General features: G+C 30.2%; 1 protein-coding gene across 4 annotated transcripts in view; it reads right to left on the bottom strand.

Annotated features, from left to right (window-relative positions):
• Positions 1-21,037, bottom strand: part of LOC122528065 — a 29,930-nt gene that overhangs the window by 4,873 nt on the left and 4,020 nt on the right. Inside the window, exons 2-3 of one of the 4 annotated variants that reach the window (XM_043652782.1) lie at positions 19,639-19,681; positions 14,706-15,022 (exon numbers count right to left, since the gene is read on the bottom strand). The exons of 1 other annotated variant lie outside the window; for it this stretch is intronic. In XM_043652782.1, the coding sequence (XP_043508717.1) occupies positions 14,706-14,899 (194 nt within the window). In that variant the 5' untranslated portion in view covers positions 14,900-15,022; positions 19,639-19,681. Of the gene's footprint in view, positions 1-14,705; positions 15,036-19,638; positions 19,682-21,037 lie in introns of all 4 variants that reach the window. 2 more of the 4 variants (XM_043652781.1, XM_043652780.1) reach the window with 2 other exon arrangements.

The following is a 21,037-nucleotide window of genomic DNA, read 5'->3' as shown; positions in this document are numbered from 1 at the left end:
CTGGGAAAGAAAACAATAAACTGTCGCGTCACAATAGCCGCGATAGAGTGGTAGACGTTAGGACTTCTTTCTTGCCAGCATAAAAAAACGGGTGAGCCGTTATCTATATCTAAAAATAGAATAACAAATTGTTTTATGTAGATAAGAAGCCTAACGTCTTTTTTACCCGAAAATTGCCCAAACAAATATATATCTTATTCGTCTTCATTGCATTTTCTACAAACTAGTTTGTTCTCAAATGTACATTTGCCGCACACATATTTTTTGCATCTCGAGTAGATTTCCGTAGTTTTGTAACCTTTACAAGTTTTTCGTAAGTGTGAATTTAAATTTATATTTGTTGGTGATTTTGGTATAATTTCTTCTTCCCGCGATTCTTGATATATAGCTGCAAGCTCTACAGCTAACTGGAATAAAAATTCCTGCCTTGAAATTTTTTCTCCAGTTGTTTCTCTGTACAAAACCCAGGCATTTATTCCAGCTAGATCCAAAATATTGAAGAACACCTGGAAAAGCTATCTACAATATTTCGATTTTACACTATATTTCCTTGCCATTTGGTCCGCGATGTCTATACCACATTTTGTGCTATTATAAAATTTAATCGTTGCCAGTACATACTTATCACTTTTTTCCATTTGTATTAAGTTATGCATGGAACTTAGTAGAAGCATTTGGTTTGTTTTTATATACTGTAAGAAAAATACGATTTATATAGTTTTGTTGAAAAGCATGTCATATTGTCTTTCAGATTTTTGACAAATTTAGGCAATTCACGTTTATTACACGGATGGTTCCAACAATAATGGTTCTTTTTGCTAGTGGTTTTTTGACCAATGAAACACTCGTAAAAAAATTATCTATTGTTACGTTCCACATCCCATGAATGGTTCTATCAGCTTGAGAACAACGAACTCTCCAAATGAAATTGAAGATTCTCTTCATCCTTTCCCAAATATGGAAATCTATTTATTACATATTCACTATTGACGTCAGATGTTAACCAGAATTTTATTCCAAACTTATCTGGTTTGTTTGGCATATACTGTGCAAACCAACAGCTAGTCTTGAATGGAAACAATTGCTTATCAACAGTTATGTATGCACATAGTTTATAACAGTTATTCTCAATAAACCGGCCCCATATTTCAGATATCACAGCAAATTTATTAATTTGTAAACACTGGCTTCTTTTGCTCTCTTATCAAATCTATAAACCTCATAATTTCAATAAACATTCCTGCTCATGGTTTTTGAAAAAAATGCGGGCATTGCCCCACATTCCTTATTCCATAAATCTAAATATTTTGCCTTATATGCGCTCCGAGCATATGGCAGAGCAACAAATGCATCTAATTTTGTTGCATTTAGTTCCCATTTAGTCCCTAACACTCTAAATGCTTCTTCTGTGCACGTTCTTATTTCTTCCATTATACCATGATCAATGATCAGAGAAAATGCAGTTTTTACTTCTCCTTTCATGATATGTCGTTTAGCATATATATTCGTTGTTGGAACGAACATTTCTCTAAAAATATTGTGAACTGGTGTTCTTTCACATTTGTAACTTTCTTCCCAAACTGTTACGTCAGAAGAATTTTGATATTTTGGTCCTTCACATTACTCTCTTTCAGAACTCGATGATAATCTTCTTCTCTTTTGCCCTCTACGTTTATTTATAATCCTCCTTTTCATTATTTCTGTCTGGGGACTCTAATTCGTCTGTTGTAAATAGATCATCTCTTTTCATGTTGTCTTCAGTCGGAATCCATGTCCTGTTCATGGAAATCTGAACACTCTTCGTCTACGTTGTTTATTTTTTCTAATAATTTTATATTCTTAGAATGCTTGACATTTTAGGGTAAATATTCGCCACAGAATAATGCATTATATATGAAATACAACATTTACGTCAAAGTATTGCTTACTTTGCCAAAGTATGGTTTACACGTTTTCTTTCTTCAAATTAGCACTTATAACATAAGATGCAAAGGAAACTTTTTAGAACTTAACGTATACTTTGATGTTCTTTCCTGTAGTTATAAAATTGTACTGTGTCATATAAAAATATAACATGTAAATAAATATATTTTCTCGACCGCTCGCGATAATTAGGGCATCCTACATATATTTCTCGAAAAAAAAAAAAAAACAAGAAGTAAATATTGAAAAATACATCGTATGTATATTTTTAGAAAAATCATAAAGGTTGACAACTATGTGATAAAAGTTGTACAAAAGTTCGAAAATAGTCAATTTGATCGCTCGTGGTAGGTTTAATGTTAATATGTTGCATTTTCACCCGAGATCACCCACGTGAGGGTCTAATGCAGGTACACCCACGTGGGGGTCTAGTGCCAGAATTACTCACGTGGAGGTCTAGTGCCAGGATTACTCACGTAGGGGTCTAGCGCCGGGAGTATCCACGTGGGGGTCTAATACCGGAGTAAACTTACGTAAATCTATGAAAAAGGTCGAAAATGTTAAAGAAAACGGAGAAAACGATCCAACATCTGACACTAACAAATCCAGGGGCAGAGTGCTCATAGCAATACAAAACAGCATCCCTTCTGAAAACATCCCACAACCAGCATCTCTCAATATTGAATTCCTATCAATTAGAACCAAGACCACCCTATCCATAACAGTAGGAGCAGCATATGCACCTCCAAAAACTAAGATTTCCTCTTCCGAACTAGACCTCATTATACTTCACAACGGCCCGACATTATATTATAAGTGGTGACTTCAATACGAAGCACCACATCTGAAATAATCCCTGAAAAAACAGAAACGGTTCCACCATCAAGAACCATGATGAACTCCGGAACTAAATCATCCACAGCTCAACGTACATCCACAGACAACCTAACTGCACTCCGTCTAACATCGACATCTTCCTATCAAACATTCCCTATTGCCACACAATAGATGACCTATCTTCCAACCACCTACCGGTTTCATTCTCGTTCCTAACGAGGAGAGAAACAACGCAGCAACACACACCCAAACAAATTGATTGGAACATGTATAACAAACTTTGTAACAATCTAAAAATAAATCACAGCCCCTCACCATCAAATTCATTGCGGCAAGGTAACACTCTCACTGACTCCTCAAAACCATAGCACCACTACCGATGCTATACTGCATAACTTCATAAAAAAAAGAAATAGACATAGAAGAAAATACCAAAGGACTGGCAATTCCAGCCTTCTACAAGACACATGCTTCTACAGAAACATGCTGTTCAACTCCATATGAAAAAGAATAACAGAAACGAACAACAAAACCTGGCAGCACAGACTAGCTAGCATTCACAAAATGGATCACACCCTTTGGAACGTATACAAAATCACAGAGGGAACCAAAAACCAAATACCAATTCTCCAGCACCCGAATAGCAATACAAGATACTACTAACGAAGAAAAAGTTGAAGGTCTTGCGAAAGTTTTCTCAAGATCCACAACAAGGTCCTCGACCTACGGTCTTCCCCCATAGAAGACGACATAAACCAACAAGCAACACACATACTAAAATATTCGTTAACGAAAGCAAACACATTATGATGCACCTCGCAAATGGTAAAAATGATAATAAAAAATCTTCAAAACAACGAATCATCTGGTCCTGATAAAATCACAGCAGTTCAACTAAAAAAACTTCCGTAATAGTGCAAATCTATTATATACTCAAAATCTGCCTCAAGCTCTCCTACTTCCCCTCAGGTTGGAAAGTTGTCAAAATAATACCAAAACCAGGCAAACCAGAAACTGCAGTAACCAACTATAGACCAATAAGTCTGCTCAGCATCTTAAGCAAGATAGTTGAGAAAATCATTTACGCCCGAATAAACAACTCCAATATAATTATCCCCCAACAGTTCAGCTTCAGATCAAATCACTCATGCATGCAGCAACTTCTGTTGTAATAACTGCGAGAACATAATAAAAACAGACACACACAACTAATTCTCCTAGATCTAGAGAAAGCATTTGACTCCGTGTGGCACAATACTCTCCTAATCAAGTTACAACAAATATCAGCAGCTATCTGTGCAACAGGAAGTCCCTTGTCCCCATCAACAGTTTCTTTTCTACAATCAAAAGTACACCTACTTTTGGTACCTTGAGGGCCTTCTACTCTTCATCTTATATACTAACGACTTGCCCAACACAACCATTTATGCAGATGACACGGTTAGATTTGCCTCTTCATTTAATTCACCAAATCAACATAGCCGGCCACAGCATCCCATGATCTTTCACTGTCAAGTATCTAGGAGTAGTTCTAGATGGAAAATAAATTGGGTCCTCGCCATAACAAAGAGAATCAGTCTATCATACCCAGCACTCAAGAAGATCTACACTCTTATTCCCAAAAAACAGCAAATTAAAAACCAGTATCAAAATAAATACAATCAAATAAATACAAAAATAAATACAAATAAAATCCAAATAAATACAAAATGTGCGTCCGGCCTATAATAACCTATGCGCGCCAAATATGGACAGCGGCAAAAACAGATAAACGAAGTGCAGAAAATACAAAACAAATTTCTACGCTTAAACCCCGCGATTCACGACACCTCGATTCTCGAACTCCATAAAATCGCTAAAATTAATACGATACAAGAATATATCAGTTCACTAAAAACAACTTACAATCATCAGTACTCCAATCCACTTATCAGTCGCATAGGGAACTACTATATAAAATTCCTCTGAAAATAAAAATCAAGCTACCGAAGCATGCCTTACCTCCCGTATAATCAATCCCCCATACATTAAGAACTCATCAAGTACAGCAGGTTTTTTGAAATTTTTCCTGTAAATCGCCTACACCTTACTTCTCAAGCTACCAAACACCTAACTTCTTATTTGCAGGTAAAAATGTTACCCTCAGGAACTGCAACGCTTAACACAAGTAAAGAAAAAAAAAATGCCATGGGGTCTTGATAAGATTTTGCAGTTGATATCTGAAACCGAGCAGTTTGATATACTTGCGAGTTACTCAAGCTAAAGTTCAAAAGGATAGAGTTCAGTGTTCATACCCAAGGAGATACAACTGTAACAACTACAAATATCACCTAATAAAGACCACCCAGATCGGGGCAGCCTGAGCACGGACGAGACAGCCATCAACCTGGTCTGCACAACCGCAGAAAAATCTACTCAATGGACGTACTCAATAAAATATAAGTGCAATGAGGAAAAAACCAAAATTGCTGCTACCAGAAGATCAAGCAGAAAGTTCTATGTTTCCATCAACGGCACTAATTCAACAATAAAAAATGTCAGCCGGTGTTCCACAAAGATCCATAGTTGGTTCTCTCCTTCTTAGTTTATACATAAATGATCTTCCCAGAGCCCAAAATACACATACCATCTATGCAAATGACACTGCAATATACGCCTCCTCATGGAGCTCTGAAAAAGCCACCAAATATAACATATCCAAAATCATCTACATACATTACAAGAGTACTTCAAAAACTGGAAATTAACAGTAAACCCCACAAAGACAACGAGCCATCACTTTCTCAAGAAAAACATGTCATCAAACCCGGTCAAAATCGCAGGTCAAAATATTCCCTGGTTCTCTACTGTTAAATGGAAGTCATCCTTGACTCTAAAATTACTTGGGCTCCTGCTGTAGATAAAAGAGCTATTTTAGCATATCCCGCACTCCGCAGTTTTATCCTCTCATCTCCCAAAATAGTAAACTCAAGACTAACATAAAATTAAGTCTCTATAAAACATGTATCAGGCCCATCATCACCTACGGGCATCAAATTTGGGCAGTTGCTGCAAAAACGCATATTAACAAAATACAACGGATGCGAAATAAATTTCTCCGTGTTATTCTCAACAAACCTTACGTTACCCCAATTAAAAAATTATACGCCACCGCAAACATACCAACCATTCAGGAATACATTCAAAACTCACTTACAACAGCATATCATCCTAATCATCATAATCCACTCATCAGCAACACAGGAAAATACAATCAAGATTACAAACAAGCACCGCAGCTTGATTTTTTTGAAATCACCACCAACACGAAACACTATCCTAGGAACTGCAGTAAAACAAGTTTACGAAAAAAAAAAAAAAAATGCCACGGGGTGGTTGTTCCTGGGAGGGAGTTCATGATCAGCCTCCGAGCAAGCCTTCTCATTCGCAGTGATCAGTGAACAAGTGTATGCGTAATAACAAATCAAACAAAGATTCCAAGCGAGAACCAAAACTCCCACGCCCGGAGAAAAAAACATACCATCAGCAAACCAGGACTGCGCACCTGCAGGCAAGGCATCCACATAGACGGTGGCTAAGAAAAAAACCACGGAAGAACAAGCTAAGATTATCACTTTAAAAAAAGAGGGCCACATTCTTCTCAGACTCGCCTCCCATCGTAAATACGCAACAGAGTATGGAACACATTAATCCAGCCATCCCTACCAGCTACAGCGTCTTCGCTGACTGTTTGATCAACGAGCAAGATAATAATAAACAAAACACAACTTCAATGAACAGCAATTCCACCCATCACGACACTCAAAAAAATCTAGCAGTCCATCCCCCTCCCCTCTCAATCTATATTCACGGTAACCACCCAAGCTTATCGACGCCTTAAAAGATACGTACATTTTTTATTAACTTTATTTGTCTATTTTTAGCTGTCGATTATAATAAAGCTTCGTTCGTGTCACTGTTTCAGATAATCTGAAACAAACTATTACATAAATTCTAAAAAAAGATGTCCGATGTTAGAAATAAAATTTTATGTGAAATGATGATGTAAATGAAACATTAAACATACAGATAGTACTACACTGTATACACTTGTATGTTATTTTTAATGTTATTTATTTTTTAATTTAATAAACTATGTTTTATATACTATATTCATTAAATATTAGTACATGCAATAAAAATATGAAACATTTTTAAACTTGTTTTTTCCAACAAGCACTAAGTGGTTTTTAAATAATCCAAGAGATGACACTGAGTATCCTGTTTCTGGCTCAATAACCAGTCGATAATAGTACAACACTTCCCAAGTAAAATACACTTCCGGCAAACTCAAAATCATGCTCATTAACATTAATACTAACATTAACGATTTTTTCGAATTTAAAACAATCTGCTTAAAAGAAAATATTTATTAACACTGAAAAAATTCTGACAGTAGTCCTCAAAGAGTTAATCCACCTTCCCGAACTCAGAATCTCCAATAATCTTAAATCCCAAGGTCTAAATCCCATACTTTGCGCCGAAATTCAGATACGCGGAAAATCTGAAAATATATTGAGAAAAATAAACCTCCCATAAGACTCCCATAAACCAACCATATAGTGCTTCCACTGCCAAGCTCACGGTCACCTCATCCAACTGTAACAAGAAACCAGTTTGCGTCAAATGCGCTGATCAGTACGATACAAGATTCTGTAACGAACAACCTGAAACTTCCCCAACTGTGTCAACTGCAAAGGTGCACACCCTGTTAACTATTCAAAGTGCCCAGCTCTGCTGCTTGGCAAAAAAGACCGCTAGCAACGTGAAAACTCAACACACGCAGCAATTCCTCATCCTTTCAACATAAAATCTCCACGATCTCAGTCCCAGTAAAAATCCCCACGTTCTTCTCTTCACCCTCAGACAAACTACAAAATAAAACAAGGAATATCGTACACAAAGGCATCGCCTCAATCACCCCCACAGTCTCAACCAACTGAATTTTCGACCAACACAGATCTATCAAATAAACGAGCTCAACTCAGCAGACCTGGACCAGTTCCTTAAAATCATAGCTCTCATTCAAAATTATTATATGAACTGCATCAACAATCTCAGAAGAGTCAGAGCTACTATTCTAATAGTGAAAGAACTTAACAATGACCAGCCATAGAAACCCCATTAACATTATTTTATGGAACGCCACGAGCGTAAAAACAAGATAGATGAACGTTACAAATTCCTAACAAGCCATAACACAAATATCGCAATTATCACCAAATTCTGGTTCACCTTAAAAGAATCAAAATTCCAAGCTACAAAATATACAGACAAGACAGACCACCAACCGTTAAAAACAAGCCAAGAGGCAGAGTACTAATAGCTGTACGCAAGAACATCCCAACAGAAGACACATCACAGCCAACCCCCACAATACTTGATTATAGAAATACTAACAATCAAGACCAAAATAACCATTGGAGCGGCACACTTTCCCTTCCCCCAAAACTAAAATCAACCCCGCTAACCTGGATGCTATCATACGTTTAGTTACTATATCACTATATCAGTCTATGCTAGTTTAGGCTATTTATCTTTTACATAAACAACATCCCAAATTCAGCAGTTTATGCCGATGGTACTGCCATCTTTGTCTCCTCATGGTGCTTCAGAAACGCAACAAAATAAATTCAAGCCCACCTTGATGAGCTTCAAGAATATTTCCGTAAATGGAAACTGACAGTTAATCCAGCCAAGACGCAAGCCATCACCTTCACCAACAAGAAACCCAAGCTCTCCCTGATCAAGTCATCATAGCAGGTCAAAACATCCTTTAGATATTCACGGTCAAATACCTTGACACACACCTAGACACAAAAATCACATGGGGCTCTGTAATAATTAAAAGAAGAAACTTGGCTTATCCTGCTCTTAACAGACTGCATCTACTCTCAAGAAATGGCAAACTCAAAACCAGGATAAAAGTAAACTTATACAAATCATGCGTCAGACAAGTAACCACATACGGCCACTAAATCTGGGTTGCAGCAGCTAAGACATCAGCAGGATCAAAAAGATACAAAATAAGTTCTTGCGCATCATCTTGAACAAACCACAAGACACACCAATCCGCGAACTCCACGCAATAGCTAACAATCCAAGACTACACCAAAAATTCATTCGAAACCGCTTATCATCCAGAGCATCAAAATCCATTGAATACGCAAACAGGAAATTACAATGTCAACAACATTCCACTGAAAATCAAGAAAAGACTGTCAAAACACGCAATTACCACAATATAAACCCGAACAGAGCTATATCCCATGAAGAAATTAACAGAGGTATGCAGGTTTTTTTGAAATTTTTTCTGCTTGCACTACATAAACTCTCTCCCCAAAACATCAGCAACTAATCCCCACGTTTTTTATGCAGGTTAAAGGGTCACACAACCCCAAATGTGAGGAAAATCATTCACAAGCAAAAAAAAAAACTGCCATGGAGTCAGTAAAACAACACACAACTGCAGTATACAACAGCCCGTGAAGTAACTAAGACTCGACCACCTTCACCGTGAATACCCAACCTAAGATATTGCATAATCTAATCCGAAGCTCGTAGTGGATTTAGTTACAAAAAGAAGTTAGTATTAAAATACTTATTTAGTATTAAAATATTTTTAAAGATATTTGAATTTTTACAATTTTCAGAAAGAACTGTCAATTCTTCATACAGTAATTCTACATATGATATAAAAATATCTTTGAAAAAACTTAGAAGTGTTTACTTTCAAATGAGCCCAGCCAGACTGTTGCATGCTTCTTTTTTGCACAAAAGTATAACAGTTTTATAGTATCATATATTTAGAAGGCAATCTTTGGTTGCTATGATGGTACCGACAACTTTTTGAGAATGTTCATCACGGAAATTTTCCGTTTCTATAAAATGATTTCTATTTTTGACTTTAACGATCCAGAATGCGTCTGAAATGATCCGATCAAATGGACTAACAATTTTGCTGCCTTAATTTAATTCAAATAATATAAATTCTTTTAGATTCTTTTTGTATTTAATTTCTATAAGGAGTTTCTGTAACGTATTTATTATTTTAATATATTTTTTGTAATTTTATTTGTATTTTTTGTAATTTTGACGAAACAAAGACTTGTATTTTATAATAGTAAGGTGTCATATCCAGCACACCTACGCGACGAAAGGACGCTCAATACCCACCAAGCGATCTCAAGGTTTGAGAACAACTCTGGCGAGCCGTGGAAAAACGGCAGATATTATTGTTATTATTATTATTGGAATACTGGCTAGGATACATTCTAAGCGAAATGAACAGTTTTTAATATTAACAAATCTATCACCCTTTTTCAATTATCGAATGTTACAGTAATAATGTTTTCATAATAATGTTTATATTTTATTACTTAATACTAATTACTTTATGCAATTTTTATACATTATTTTATTATTAGAATCTTTGTTGGCTTTAACAAATAAAACTTAAAATCGTTGGTAAAGAAAACATTTTTCGGTAAGTTTCAGTTTCTCAAGTCATTTAAACATGAAGAGATGTATATTTGTCTTCCACGGTTCATTTCTTAGAACAGATAAATTCAAAAACTGTTTCGAGAGTCAATTTTACGGTCAAGGACAACTTTGGTGTGATGAACAAAGAGTCGGTGGATAAAATTTTCTCTTACAATCAATTCAATAAGAGTATGCAAGAAACTGTTTATTGTACTGTTACATTTAATTTGAATAAATAGAAACTTATTTCGGTAGAGCTTTATACGAGATTGAATTCAATCAAGGTGGGATACTCGTGTAATAGCAATAAAACTGAATGATTTTTCTAAATTTTTTTTTTAAATTATTGACAATAAAAAATAATATATTGTGAGTACAAAAGAGGCATTCATAAATGAAAAAGAATTGTTTTGTTTAACCTTGTTCATTGTCATACCGAATTGTACACAATTATTTTCTATTCTCTTTGACGATAAGACCGTTGTTGATGTGTAGTGTAGCATTTATTTCAATTATCAGAACCTAAAAAGTGAAAAATTTTCCTAAAGTTAGATAATTTGTGTCGAGTTCATACCTATTTTTAATAAAAATTATAAAACATTAGATTAATTATATGATTTCAATTAACTATTTTTAATAGATAAATAAGAGATTATAATAAAAATAAATATAAATAAAAAAATACAATACAGATACAATATATAATTTCTAGAGTTAGTCATTGAGTTATAGTGCATATCAGTTTGAGAAACATGGTTTCGAAAAAAATCGCGCTTGAAGTTACGCTCAAGATACTTACAGTCTAAATTCTGTAAATAAATTTATGACTTTGTATTTTCTGGCGGTTCGATCTCATTAACTATTGAAACAGTATTAAGATCAATCTCTGCATTTGCTAATCATCGAAAACCATTGTAGATAGTCTTCACAGATAGATAATGATTTCGTTGTTGCATCTTACAATTAGCCGTTACTCACTTATCGCCAATCTCCGAGACCAAATGATCTCTAATTTCGTTATTTCTGCGAATTTCATTACAAAACTTTGGGAACTTGTTTTTGAAATTATATGTAAAAAAAAAAATATCGATATTTTTCAACGTTATTTTTTCCTGTTACGTGAGAATCTCCCCTTAAACTAAAGTAAACATTTAGATATACGTAACTCATTTCTCTGAAATATTACGATTAAAATGAAAATACTGGACATATTTTCTCTATTAAAAATGAAGTAAAATCAATGATTTTGTCTTCTTGTGAATACTGAAAGAGAAGTGAATGTGTGTTCAATAAAAGCAGAATATTTTTAAATGCTAAAACTTCGAAACTTTGATTTTTTTAAAATTAATTCCGATATTTTAACGTCCCTCCAAATAAAATAATATTCAATTTTATAAAAATTTTTCAAGTTTCAGCCAATTCAAATTTGAATTTACAACATTGTATACATCCGCTCGAAAGTCTAAAGGATAGTCAAAATTTATAAGAATTAAATAATTTTTTATATATATTATACATGAAGGTAATTAAAATTTATATAATTTAAAGTTAATAATTTGGAATTGTTGAAACATTAATAAAAGTAAAACGTATCCTAACAATAAGACTATTAAGTAGAGGTGTACAACATAATTTTTTATTGAAAAATAAAATTTTCTAAAAAATATGATCTAATGATTCTGAATAATGTAATTACAACTAAATATTCGTCAAAATCAGAGCGTTAATTATTACGCTACTAATTAATGTATATTATATAATATTATATATATTATGTAATTATATATATGTATATATAATATATTATATAATGTATATTAAATATATTAGTAGTAATGTATATTAAATATATCAGACGTGAACTCTTTCTTTTAAATGTAAATAGGTAAGAAGTATCGTATCGTAATTAGAATCAGGATTTCATCAAGAATATTCCATTGGAAAATCCAACAGAACAAATCTACAAGAAAAGGCACTGAATGTATTGAAGAAAAGACTGACCTATCTTTAAAAGAAAATCGAAAAATTAATATTACAAACGATAACGTTTCATGATTTATTACTTAAGTACATTGCTGATACTCGTTACGTAAATGATTAATAGTTTATGTAAAAGCTGATCATGCTATTATCGAAAATTCTGTGAGTCAGTGGCAAACTTATCTTTGGTAAGGAGGTCTTGAGACGCGTCTTTTCCTGACTTTTTCACGCAGATAAATTGATCAAATATTAACACACAATATTCAATATTATCTAATATTACGATTAGAATAAAAATATATTAATTCTAATTCCTTAATAATAAAACAGTTGTGATCAGAATTATAGTTGGATTACAATTATTATGACCAAAAGGGCTATAAAATAAAAAGTGTTAAGCTTTTAATAAAAAATTGTAATTAAATTTTTAATCTTTTAATAGATTATATTCGTAATATAATTTTCATTTCACGTTCATTTTACGTTCATAATATAAGTCTTTATAAAAAGACTTTCTGAGTTATTTTTTTTTCTTATAATATTTCTCCTCAAATTCACATTTAAATTAATTTATATTATTTGTAGATATTACAGAAATTTTTAAATATACAGAAATTGTGATCGAAATATGTATATTAATTTCAACTCTTGATATATTCGATGATAAAATAATTATAATTAAAACTAAGATCAATTTTAATTTTCTGTTAATAAATAGTTAAAAATTTTTTAAAATTAAATTACTTTTCTTTGCAGAATATTTGAAACATAAACAATTATTTTCCTTATTAATAATTCTCGCTCAAAAAGAAATGTAGGAAATACCTATATATATTTTAGATTAAACATAAAAAGCATATTCACTTTCACAGTACACACTTTCTCCAGTGCATGAATCATAAAATTGGATTAGATCGAGAATATAGATTAACAAAATTCACAAAAACACACTAGATCGATATCTAATGTTGCAGCAGTTTTCATAAAAATAAAATTAAGATAATAATATTGTTATAAGTTAAGATAATAATATTGTGTAATAACGTTGAGATTGAGAAACTTAAGAAAAATTGCAGAAGATCAGTGGCCTCGATAAGCTATAGAATTTTTCACGTGATATCATAAACTGTAAATTAATATATAAAAAAAACATAAGAAATATTGAACTTTCTATTCTTTTTATCTTTAACTTTAAAGTAAATTTACAGTCTAAGGTTCAATGTACTATCATTTTAAGTTTCACTAGATTGATAGTTAAAGAATATCAATTGGAAAAATTTATTTCATCAATATTATAAAATTTTGTAACCAGACAACCTGGCAAATAAAATTATCGTACTAATTAAAATTAATATTCCAGTTTCCATAGATTACAAAAAGAGGAGAATTATTATGGAGAATTAAAAAAGACTAAAAAATGTTTTTAAAGCGAAGAGAAATTGTGTGTGAAGAAAAATTAAATGACAATATGCGAGCATACAATTGCGCAGGAAAGGCACGCGTCAAAATGTCTCAAATAGAAATTGCAAAGACCTTTTGAACGGAAGATGACTTGACGTCGATCGTCTGCTATGTTAAATTCCTTCTTTATTTATATTGTTTGGATAACAGCCAAATGCAGATACTTAATCACGTACTGACTGATGCGTGTATTTTGTGTACAGTGCTTCTAAGTTCAAGTTCAACAAACTTCTGATGGAATCTTTTCCAATCTATATTTAAATTTAATACATTGTTGCAAAATAAATTTATTTAATTTACTTAAATGAAAAATGAATTTACTTAATTGAAGGTCTGCAATATGTAGTATAATTTTTGAATAATAAAATTAAATTAAATTAAATGATTCTTGTAGTGTCTTTAAAAAATTCTATTGTGTTCTATTGTGTATTTATATATAAATTCAGACTCATATTTTATTAATTCTTGCTACAATATTTTTGGAATTATTTTGGAATTGCATACACTGTATACTGATTAATGTTATTTCTTGTTCATTTGAAAAATTTGAGGATAACTATTAGAAATCAGTAGAAGTAGAAATAAAAAATACTCTGAAGTCTACTTTCTAAGGCAACATAAACTTCAATGCCAAAAAGGTCAGTTAAACCATTTTAATACCTTACGAACTTTAAAAATAATATACAAAATACAATAATTAACAATAGTTACTAAATCATTCGACATAACTAATATAAAAATTTTTATTTTTGCAGTCACTAAATTCTTCATAAAATTAATGTCTATTTCTTATATAAAAACATATTAAAGGTAATAAAATTCTCATATTAAAAAAAAAAAAAGTGAATGTTTTCCTCCACTTTGTCAAATTAGCTTTTCAAGATATATATTTTTATAATAGAAAAAAGATTAGAAAAAAGAAACTTACACACATTCAGAAAAATTTGTTAACTATATTATTTAAAATTAAAATGTAATATTACCATGTACTTTTGATGGAGAAGCTATTCGACCTTTTCTTCCTGCTTCTACCAAATGTCCAGAACTTGTGTTTCGAATCCTTTGTCTTTGCATCGCGGTAAAAGTAAGGCTGCGTACTGGTGATGTCATCGCTGAACGGATTCAAATGTTCCGGATAATCGTGGATGGAAATACTGGGACGTCTCGATTGCGACATGATTCACTGTGTTTTCCTCTACAAGCTTTCAGATTTTGTTTCTGTTGACAGTACGAAATTGTTCCGACGTCACAACAAAGTTCATCGATCTTTCGTCATTCTTCTCCTCGCGATTTCGTTCGTCTGAAAACATAACCTGATGTTATTTATACTATTCGTACAACATTTTTGTTAACCATGTACTTATCGAAGATTAAAAATGAAATTTTATCCAAAAAAAAAGTTATAATTCTACTTCTTCGATAGGACGAACATTTTTAGGAAATGAAGAAAAATTGATAGAATTGGAGAAATAAAAAAAATAGTAAAGTTAATAGTAAATTTAAAAATTTTAGATAAATTAAATTATTAATGAAATTTAGAAGATAGAAAATAGATAGGAAACGTTTTAAGAATATCTGTATTTTAGAGATAAAATAAGCTAAAAGAATGAATAATATTAAAAGGCAATGATCTTATTAAGTGATCTTTCCCGTATTGATATATCAAATAATGCGGTTACGAATTACGAACAGAGTAGTTGTCAAACAACGGGAGCAATTTAATCTATTAACTGCGCCAAAAACATCGACCATCAAGAATAAAGTTCAGATTTATTTTTAACATATTACGCAGATCCAATTCCGGGAATATGAACCGTTACAAGAAATTAAATTTGTTTTATGGAAATTTCCATCACAGACGACTTATTAACAATTTAATTTTTGTTATTTTATTCTCAAAATAAAAGTGTTCGTAATTCTTATCATAGGTTTTTTCAGAATCGTTCATGATTTTCTAAAAAGAAAAAAAAGATTATTAAATCTCTTTTCCTTCTTTTATTTAATTTGAAAAATTATTTAAAAAATATTAAAAATCTTTCACCTGGAAGGAAATAGCTTAAAGAAAAAATTATTATTAAAGAATTTTCACGTTATAACCAAAAAGATAATTCTCTTTAATGATAACTCAAAAAAAAAAAAAAAAAAAACATTTTTTCGTTTAACATTTCGTTTTCGAAAAAATCATGTTTGAATATTTTTTCAAGTATAGTTGAATTTAATTTCGTACTTGAATAAGTAAAAGACAATAAATTTCTCAATTTATAAATCTATGTTTCTTAATTTAAAGATTTATTTCTAAGAAAATAGAATTTAAATATTGCTTTGATACGTGTGGATTACGTATACATAATCAATTTTGAAATTTAATTTTCTCGGGAACAAAATGTCCTATGAAAACATTTTATTTTTTATTTTTCATTTATTTCCACAGATAGAATAATCTCCTGTTGATTATTTACTTTTATTCAATTCAAAATTAGTCTAATTTAGAAATTGACAAATTTTCAAATCTGATTTTCATAAAAACGAAGCGTCAAATCAAAAACTTTCACTTTATACTTTTGTATGTATGTAGTTGTATGGTGGAAATTTTGCCAGTTTCAAATTTCTAAATTACAGCTTTAATTTAAAATTTTTTGGAAAGAAATTTATATTTTTGTCTATCTTGTTATACAAACATCTTCTATCTTGAGACAATTACCTTGTTATCATTCAATTACCTACTTGAAATAGAAAACGAATTTCAAAAAGTCATTATGACTCTGCACTGAAAAATTTATGTCATCAAGAAATGAACGATAGAACACCAACCAATGAAAATAAATAAAAAGAAAATAATTTATTGCAAGTTGCAATATAATTGCTCGATCATGCCAATTGTGGATTCAAATCGAACCAATTGGCCATTATTGATGGATAGCAATAGTTACTGAATAAAATATCCTAGGTTAATTACTATTGAACTCGTTTGTCCACACATTTGTTGTTTATCCGCTTAACGAGAGAAAAAAATCTATAATTGATCGCCCGAGAACATTTATGATGCTACTACGAAATATTTATCCACAGTGCTATTTCATATCACATGTATCGAGGTTAATGGAATGGATTGATAATCAAGGATCCTTTCTAAGAGTAATTTGAATATAATTTTCTTTGCTTCGAGTCTTTTGATTTTTCTGCGATTAATGTGTTATGTATCTGATGTTACTTTAGGCAGCTATTTACAGTCCATTGATACTCTTTGATTGTCAAATTAGCTAATATTAATAATGTTTCAGTTGTGAGTTCTTCTTTTTCCTTGATATATTTTTTTGTTTCTGCTAACAATTAATGTTTATCTCGGACTAATAATGAGAAATAAGTTAATCTATTACAAGGACTATAAAAAAATGGATATTATACAAAAATAATAGAAAAAGTAATAAGTTCAAGACGGCAGAAAAACAAGTACTGGTAAATCTTCACAAGTTTTAGAAATAGAAAAAGAATCTAAAAAAAAAGAGCACAAGAATACTAAACTACAAGGAGATTTCAAGAGCAAAAAATTCAAATACATGTTTCTAATAAGTACAACTATAATACTTAATCAAATTTATAATCTCACTTTAACATTTTAATATTTTTCATATAATAGTATAAAAAACATAAAGAGAAATAAAAATTCAAAGTATGGAAAACATATTGAAAATTAATAATATGTTAAGTGTATAAAATAACAAAAAAATCGTTTTTCTATCTCATAGAATGTCATAACAAATATTTAAAGAATATAAAGAGAATTGTTTTATAAAAAATATATATTTATAACAAGATCAAATAGATAAATTAAATACTTTTTAATTAGATAAATTTTAAATAGAAATAAAAATGTTTAATATATTTTTTAAAAAAATATATAAGTAAAATTATCTTTATTTTTATATTATATATATATATATTATATATATAACAGAATAAATAATAAAATGAATGCATTATTATTATTATTATTAATAATAATAATGTTCCACTATTTGGAAATTTCTTTATCCAAACGATTATGTAATTAATTTGGAATCGTACAACATTAGCTTAATCTAATTAACCAATTGTCTAATTTCTAAATTAAAAAAGTAGAAAATGCACCAAGTTTTACGTAATGCGCCTTACTCGCTGATGCATTTTAATTACTAAGATTTTTTTTATTCGAGTATTCTTCCTTTACATTGAATTACATAACTTGAGATTTTTTGTTCTTCGTTTACACTGAGAAAACGATATTTTCAGCTTTATTATTTTGCACATTTGATGCCATGAAAAATTAAGAATTTCCAGAAAGAAAAATGCGAAACAAATGTTGTAGATCATAATAAATTATTATTATAGACTATATATTATACAGTATATATTTATTAAGTGTAATAAATGACTATATATTTATTAAGTGTAATAAAAAATCATAATAAATTATGGAACATTAATTGAAATTGAACTTCTATTATACTAATATAATAATTAAACTGCTAATATTCAGGTTTCATTTATTTAATTACATTTATAAACTGCACAATATATGATAATAACTATTATAATATTATAATAATTCTGATAAATCTATTTATAATAATAAACCTATTTATTTGAGTTTTCTTTAATTTTCAAATCCAATCTTACAAGGAAATATTAAAAGATTATCACTCATTCCTTTGCATAATAACAAAACTTGGTTTTTCACAAAATTAAAAAATTTTGTAAATAAATAAATTGACTAAATAAAATTTCTTTAAAAAGAATTAAAAGAATTTGAATTAAAATGAAAATAAATGACTGAATTAAAGTATAATATACGTATAATATTCAATGTCATAAACATCAATTTTATTTGCACTTTGATTTCCTTCTTCTGTAAAGTAAAAACTGTTCCACCTTGAATAATTATTCCTCTAAACAAAAATAGACTTATATAACATCGCACATCGTCGTCGAATAATGTCGGTAAGGAATGATTTTATTCAGAAGAAGAGTAAGTGTCACGTGAATCCATGCTTACGAACAACGACTAACGAACGCAATTAGTTCAATTAGCTCATTGCAGTTACTGTTCGTTTCTGATCTGAAGCTCACTGATGAACTTGCGTCAGAATGTGGTCAAACAATTCCTAACAAAGAATTATGGTATTCTCACTTTCATGTAACTTGAATCTATGATGATTTGTTATTTTAATTTAAATATAAGTTAATAATAGTGTTGCATGATTAATAAAGATTCTTCGATTAAATGTTCAATTTTAAAGCGTAACACAATAATTTCTATGTTTTCACAGAAGATTTTATCTTTTTCAATAATCTGAATTTATACTTTCAATACAGATTAATAACAGAATTACAAAATTAATAAATCAGTTGAATATTCAGCTGCTCTAAACTATGACGCAAGAGTTTCTATATTTTCATAGAAAATTTTTTTCTCTTTTTTTTTCTACACATGATACTAATTGTACCAAAGGTCAGTGCAGTTTGCTAATTGAAGAAACCGTTCCACATGAGAGGATGACTATGGTGAAACGCAGAAACTGTATTCTTTCCTTAACACGTTAATCTCACTACGCAAAATTTACACGTTTTGCCTACTACAGAATATTTCATTTTTATAAAATATTATGTTACGATAAAAATGCAATGAAAGCATGCAACTTTTCATTTTATAATTCTAGTTATTTATATTATTTAAAATTTTTTGTTAACGATATTTGTTTTTTAGAACTTGAGTTTATTACGTTTAGAATTTATAAGTTTTAGATTTAAAATATATATAAGTTTTAGATTTAAAAATTTAGAATCTATCATTAGATTAAAATTGGAAACTTTCAAATTTAATGAATTCTAAATATAAAACTTGCAAAATAGATTTCAAAATTAAAGACTTATAGGTACCTTATTTTCAATGCGCCAATTTTTTCAGAATTTCTGCATGCCACTAGATGACAGAAAAATCGATATAGATAAGATAATATAATAATACTATAATATAATATTCTATGAATAATATATAATGTTTTTCTTTTCTTATCAAATAACACGTTGTCAGATAAAATTGATTTAAGAACACTATTGAAATTCTTACTCTACTACATCCTTTGGAATTAGTAGCTAATAAAAAAAATAGAAGTTTTAATATTAAGTTACTATACAAAAAAAAAGTTTATAAAACATCAGTAGACTTTATTACACGTTGAATACTTATATCATTATTTATCGATCTTTTGTTTTGTAACATGCACACCAGATGTGGAAATTGATGACATTCATAGGGATCACATGCTGGAGCAATTGCGACAGTCACATTTAAACGTTGTTCATATTTAAAATGTATTTTCTTGGCTTCATTATCAGTTTGAAAAACATGTCAATATGATATCGTCGATATTTGCAAATTATCGATCTATTTTTAACTTTAAAAGTTCTATTTGCTTTTTCAGCTCTAGATATACAGTAGCAAAAAATATTTTAGAATATTTTCGACTCTAAATTTCTGAATTTCCAATTTACAAAAATTTTAATTTTTCAATTCATTTTTCAACTCTTAAACCTGAATTTCGAATCTCTTTCGAAACCTTTGGATCCTAAGTCAAATCTTAAACCTATGATTTTCAAAATTCCAAATTTTAAAAATACATTGGATACCTTATGTATTGCCTGCGACTAAAATCCCGCACTAGTGGAAAAATATCACGCACTTGCAAGAAACTCTCAGAACACTTCCTTGTACACGAATTAGCAACTTCATTCTCTCTATTATCTACAGAACACAGTATCTATTAACAAGGATTCAAACTAAAAAACAGGAAGATCCCAAAGACTCTTTCTGATTGTAACATTTTTATATCAAAATATTCTATTGATTCAATATATAGCAATCTACAAAAATAGAGCAAAATAATTTCAGAGACATATGATTTGAATTCTCTGATTAACCTATTTTCTGTATTTATTAAAGTATGAATATTCCATCCTCAGAATCTCATCTTTTTTTATCAAAACTATCTTTATTTCAAATAACAATAATTAAATTATAGATATTCATGCATTTATAAGAAATATGTAATAATTTTCAGAATGCACATAATATGAAAATATATATCTTACATAAATATCCACAGTTTAACAATAACTATAACATGCAATTTACTGTTTTATTTAACTGCTATTTAATATACATTTTATTGAGAATAACAATGAATAAGTTAAGGAATGAAACGTAAGAAAGAAAAAGAAAAAACAATTGGTTTTAGAGAATTTTGCAGTGTTATAAAAGAGCAGATAACATAGAGGA

This window comes from Frieseomelitta varia, unplaced genomic scaffold, assembly GCF_011392965.1.
Source record: "Frieseomelitta varia isolate USP_RPSP 00005682 unplaced genomic scaffold, Fvar_1.2 scaffold_244, whole genome shotgun sequence".
Classification (NCBI taxonomy): domain Eukaryota; kingdom Metazoa; phylum Arthropoda; class Insecta; order Hymenoptera; family Apidae; genus Frieseomelitta; species Frieseomelitta varia.
This window is presented reverse-complemented; position numbering and strand designations above follow the sequence as displayed.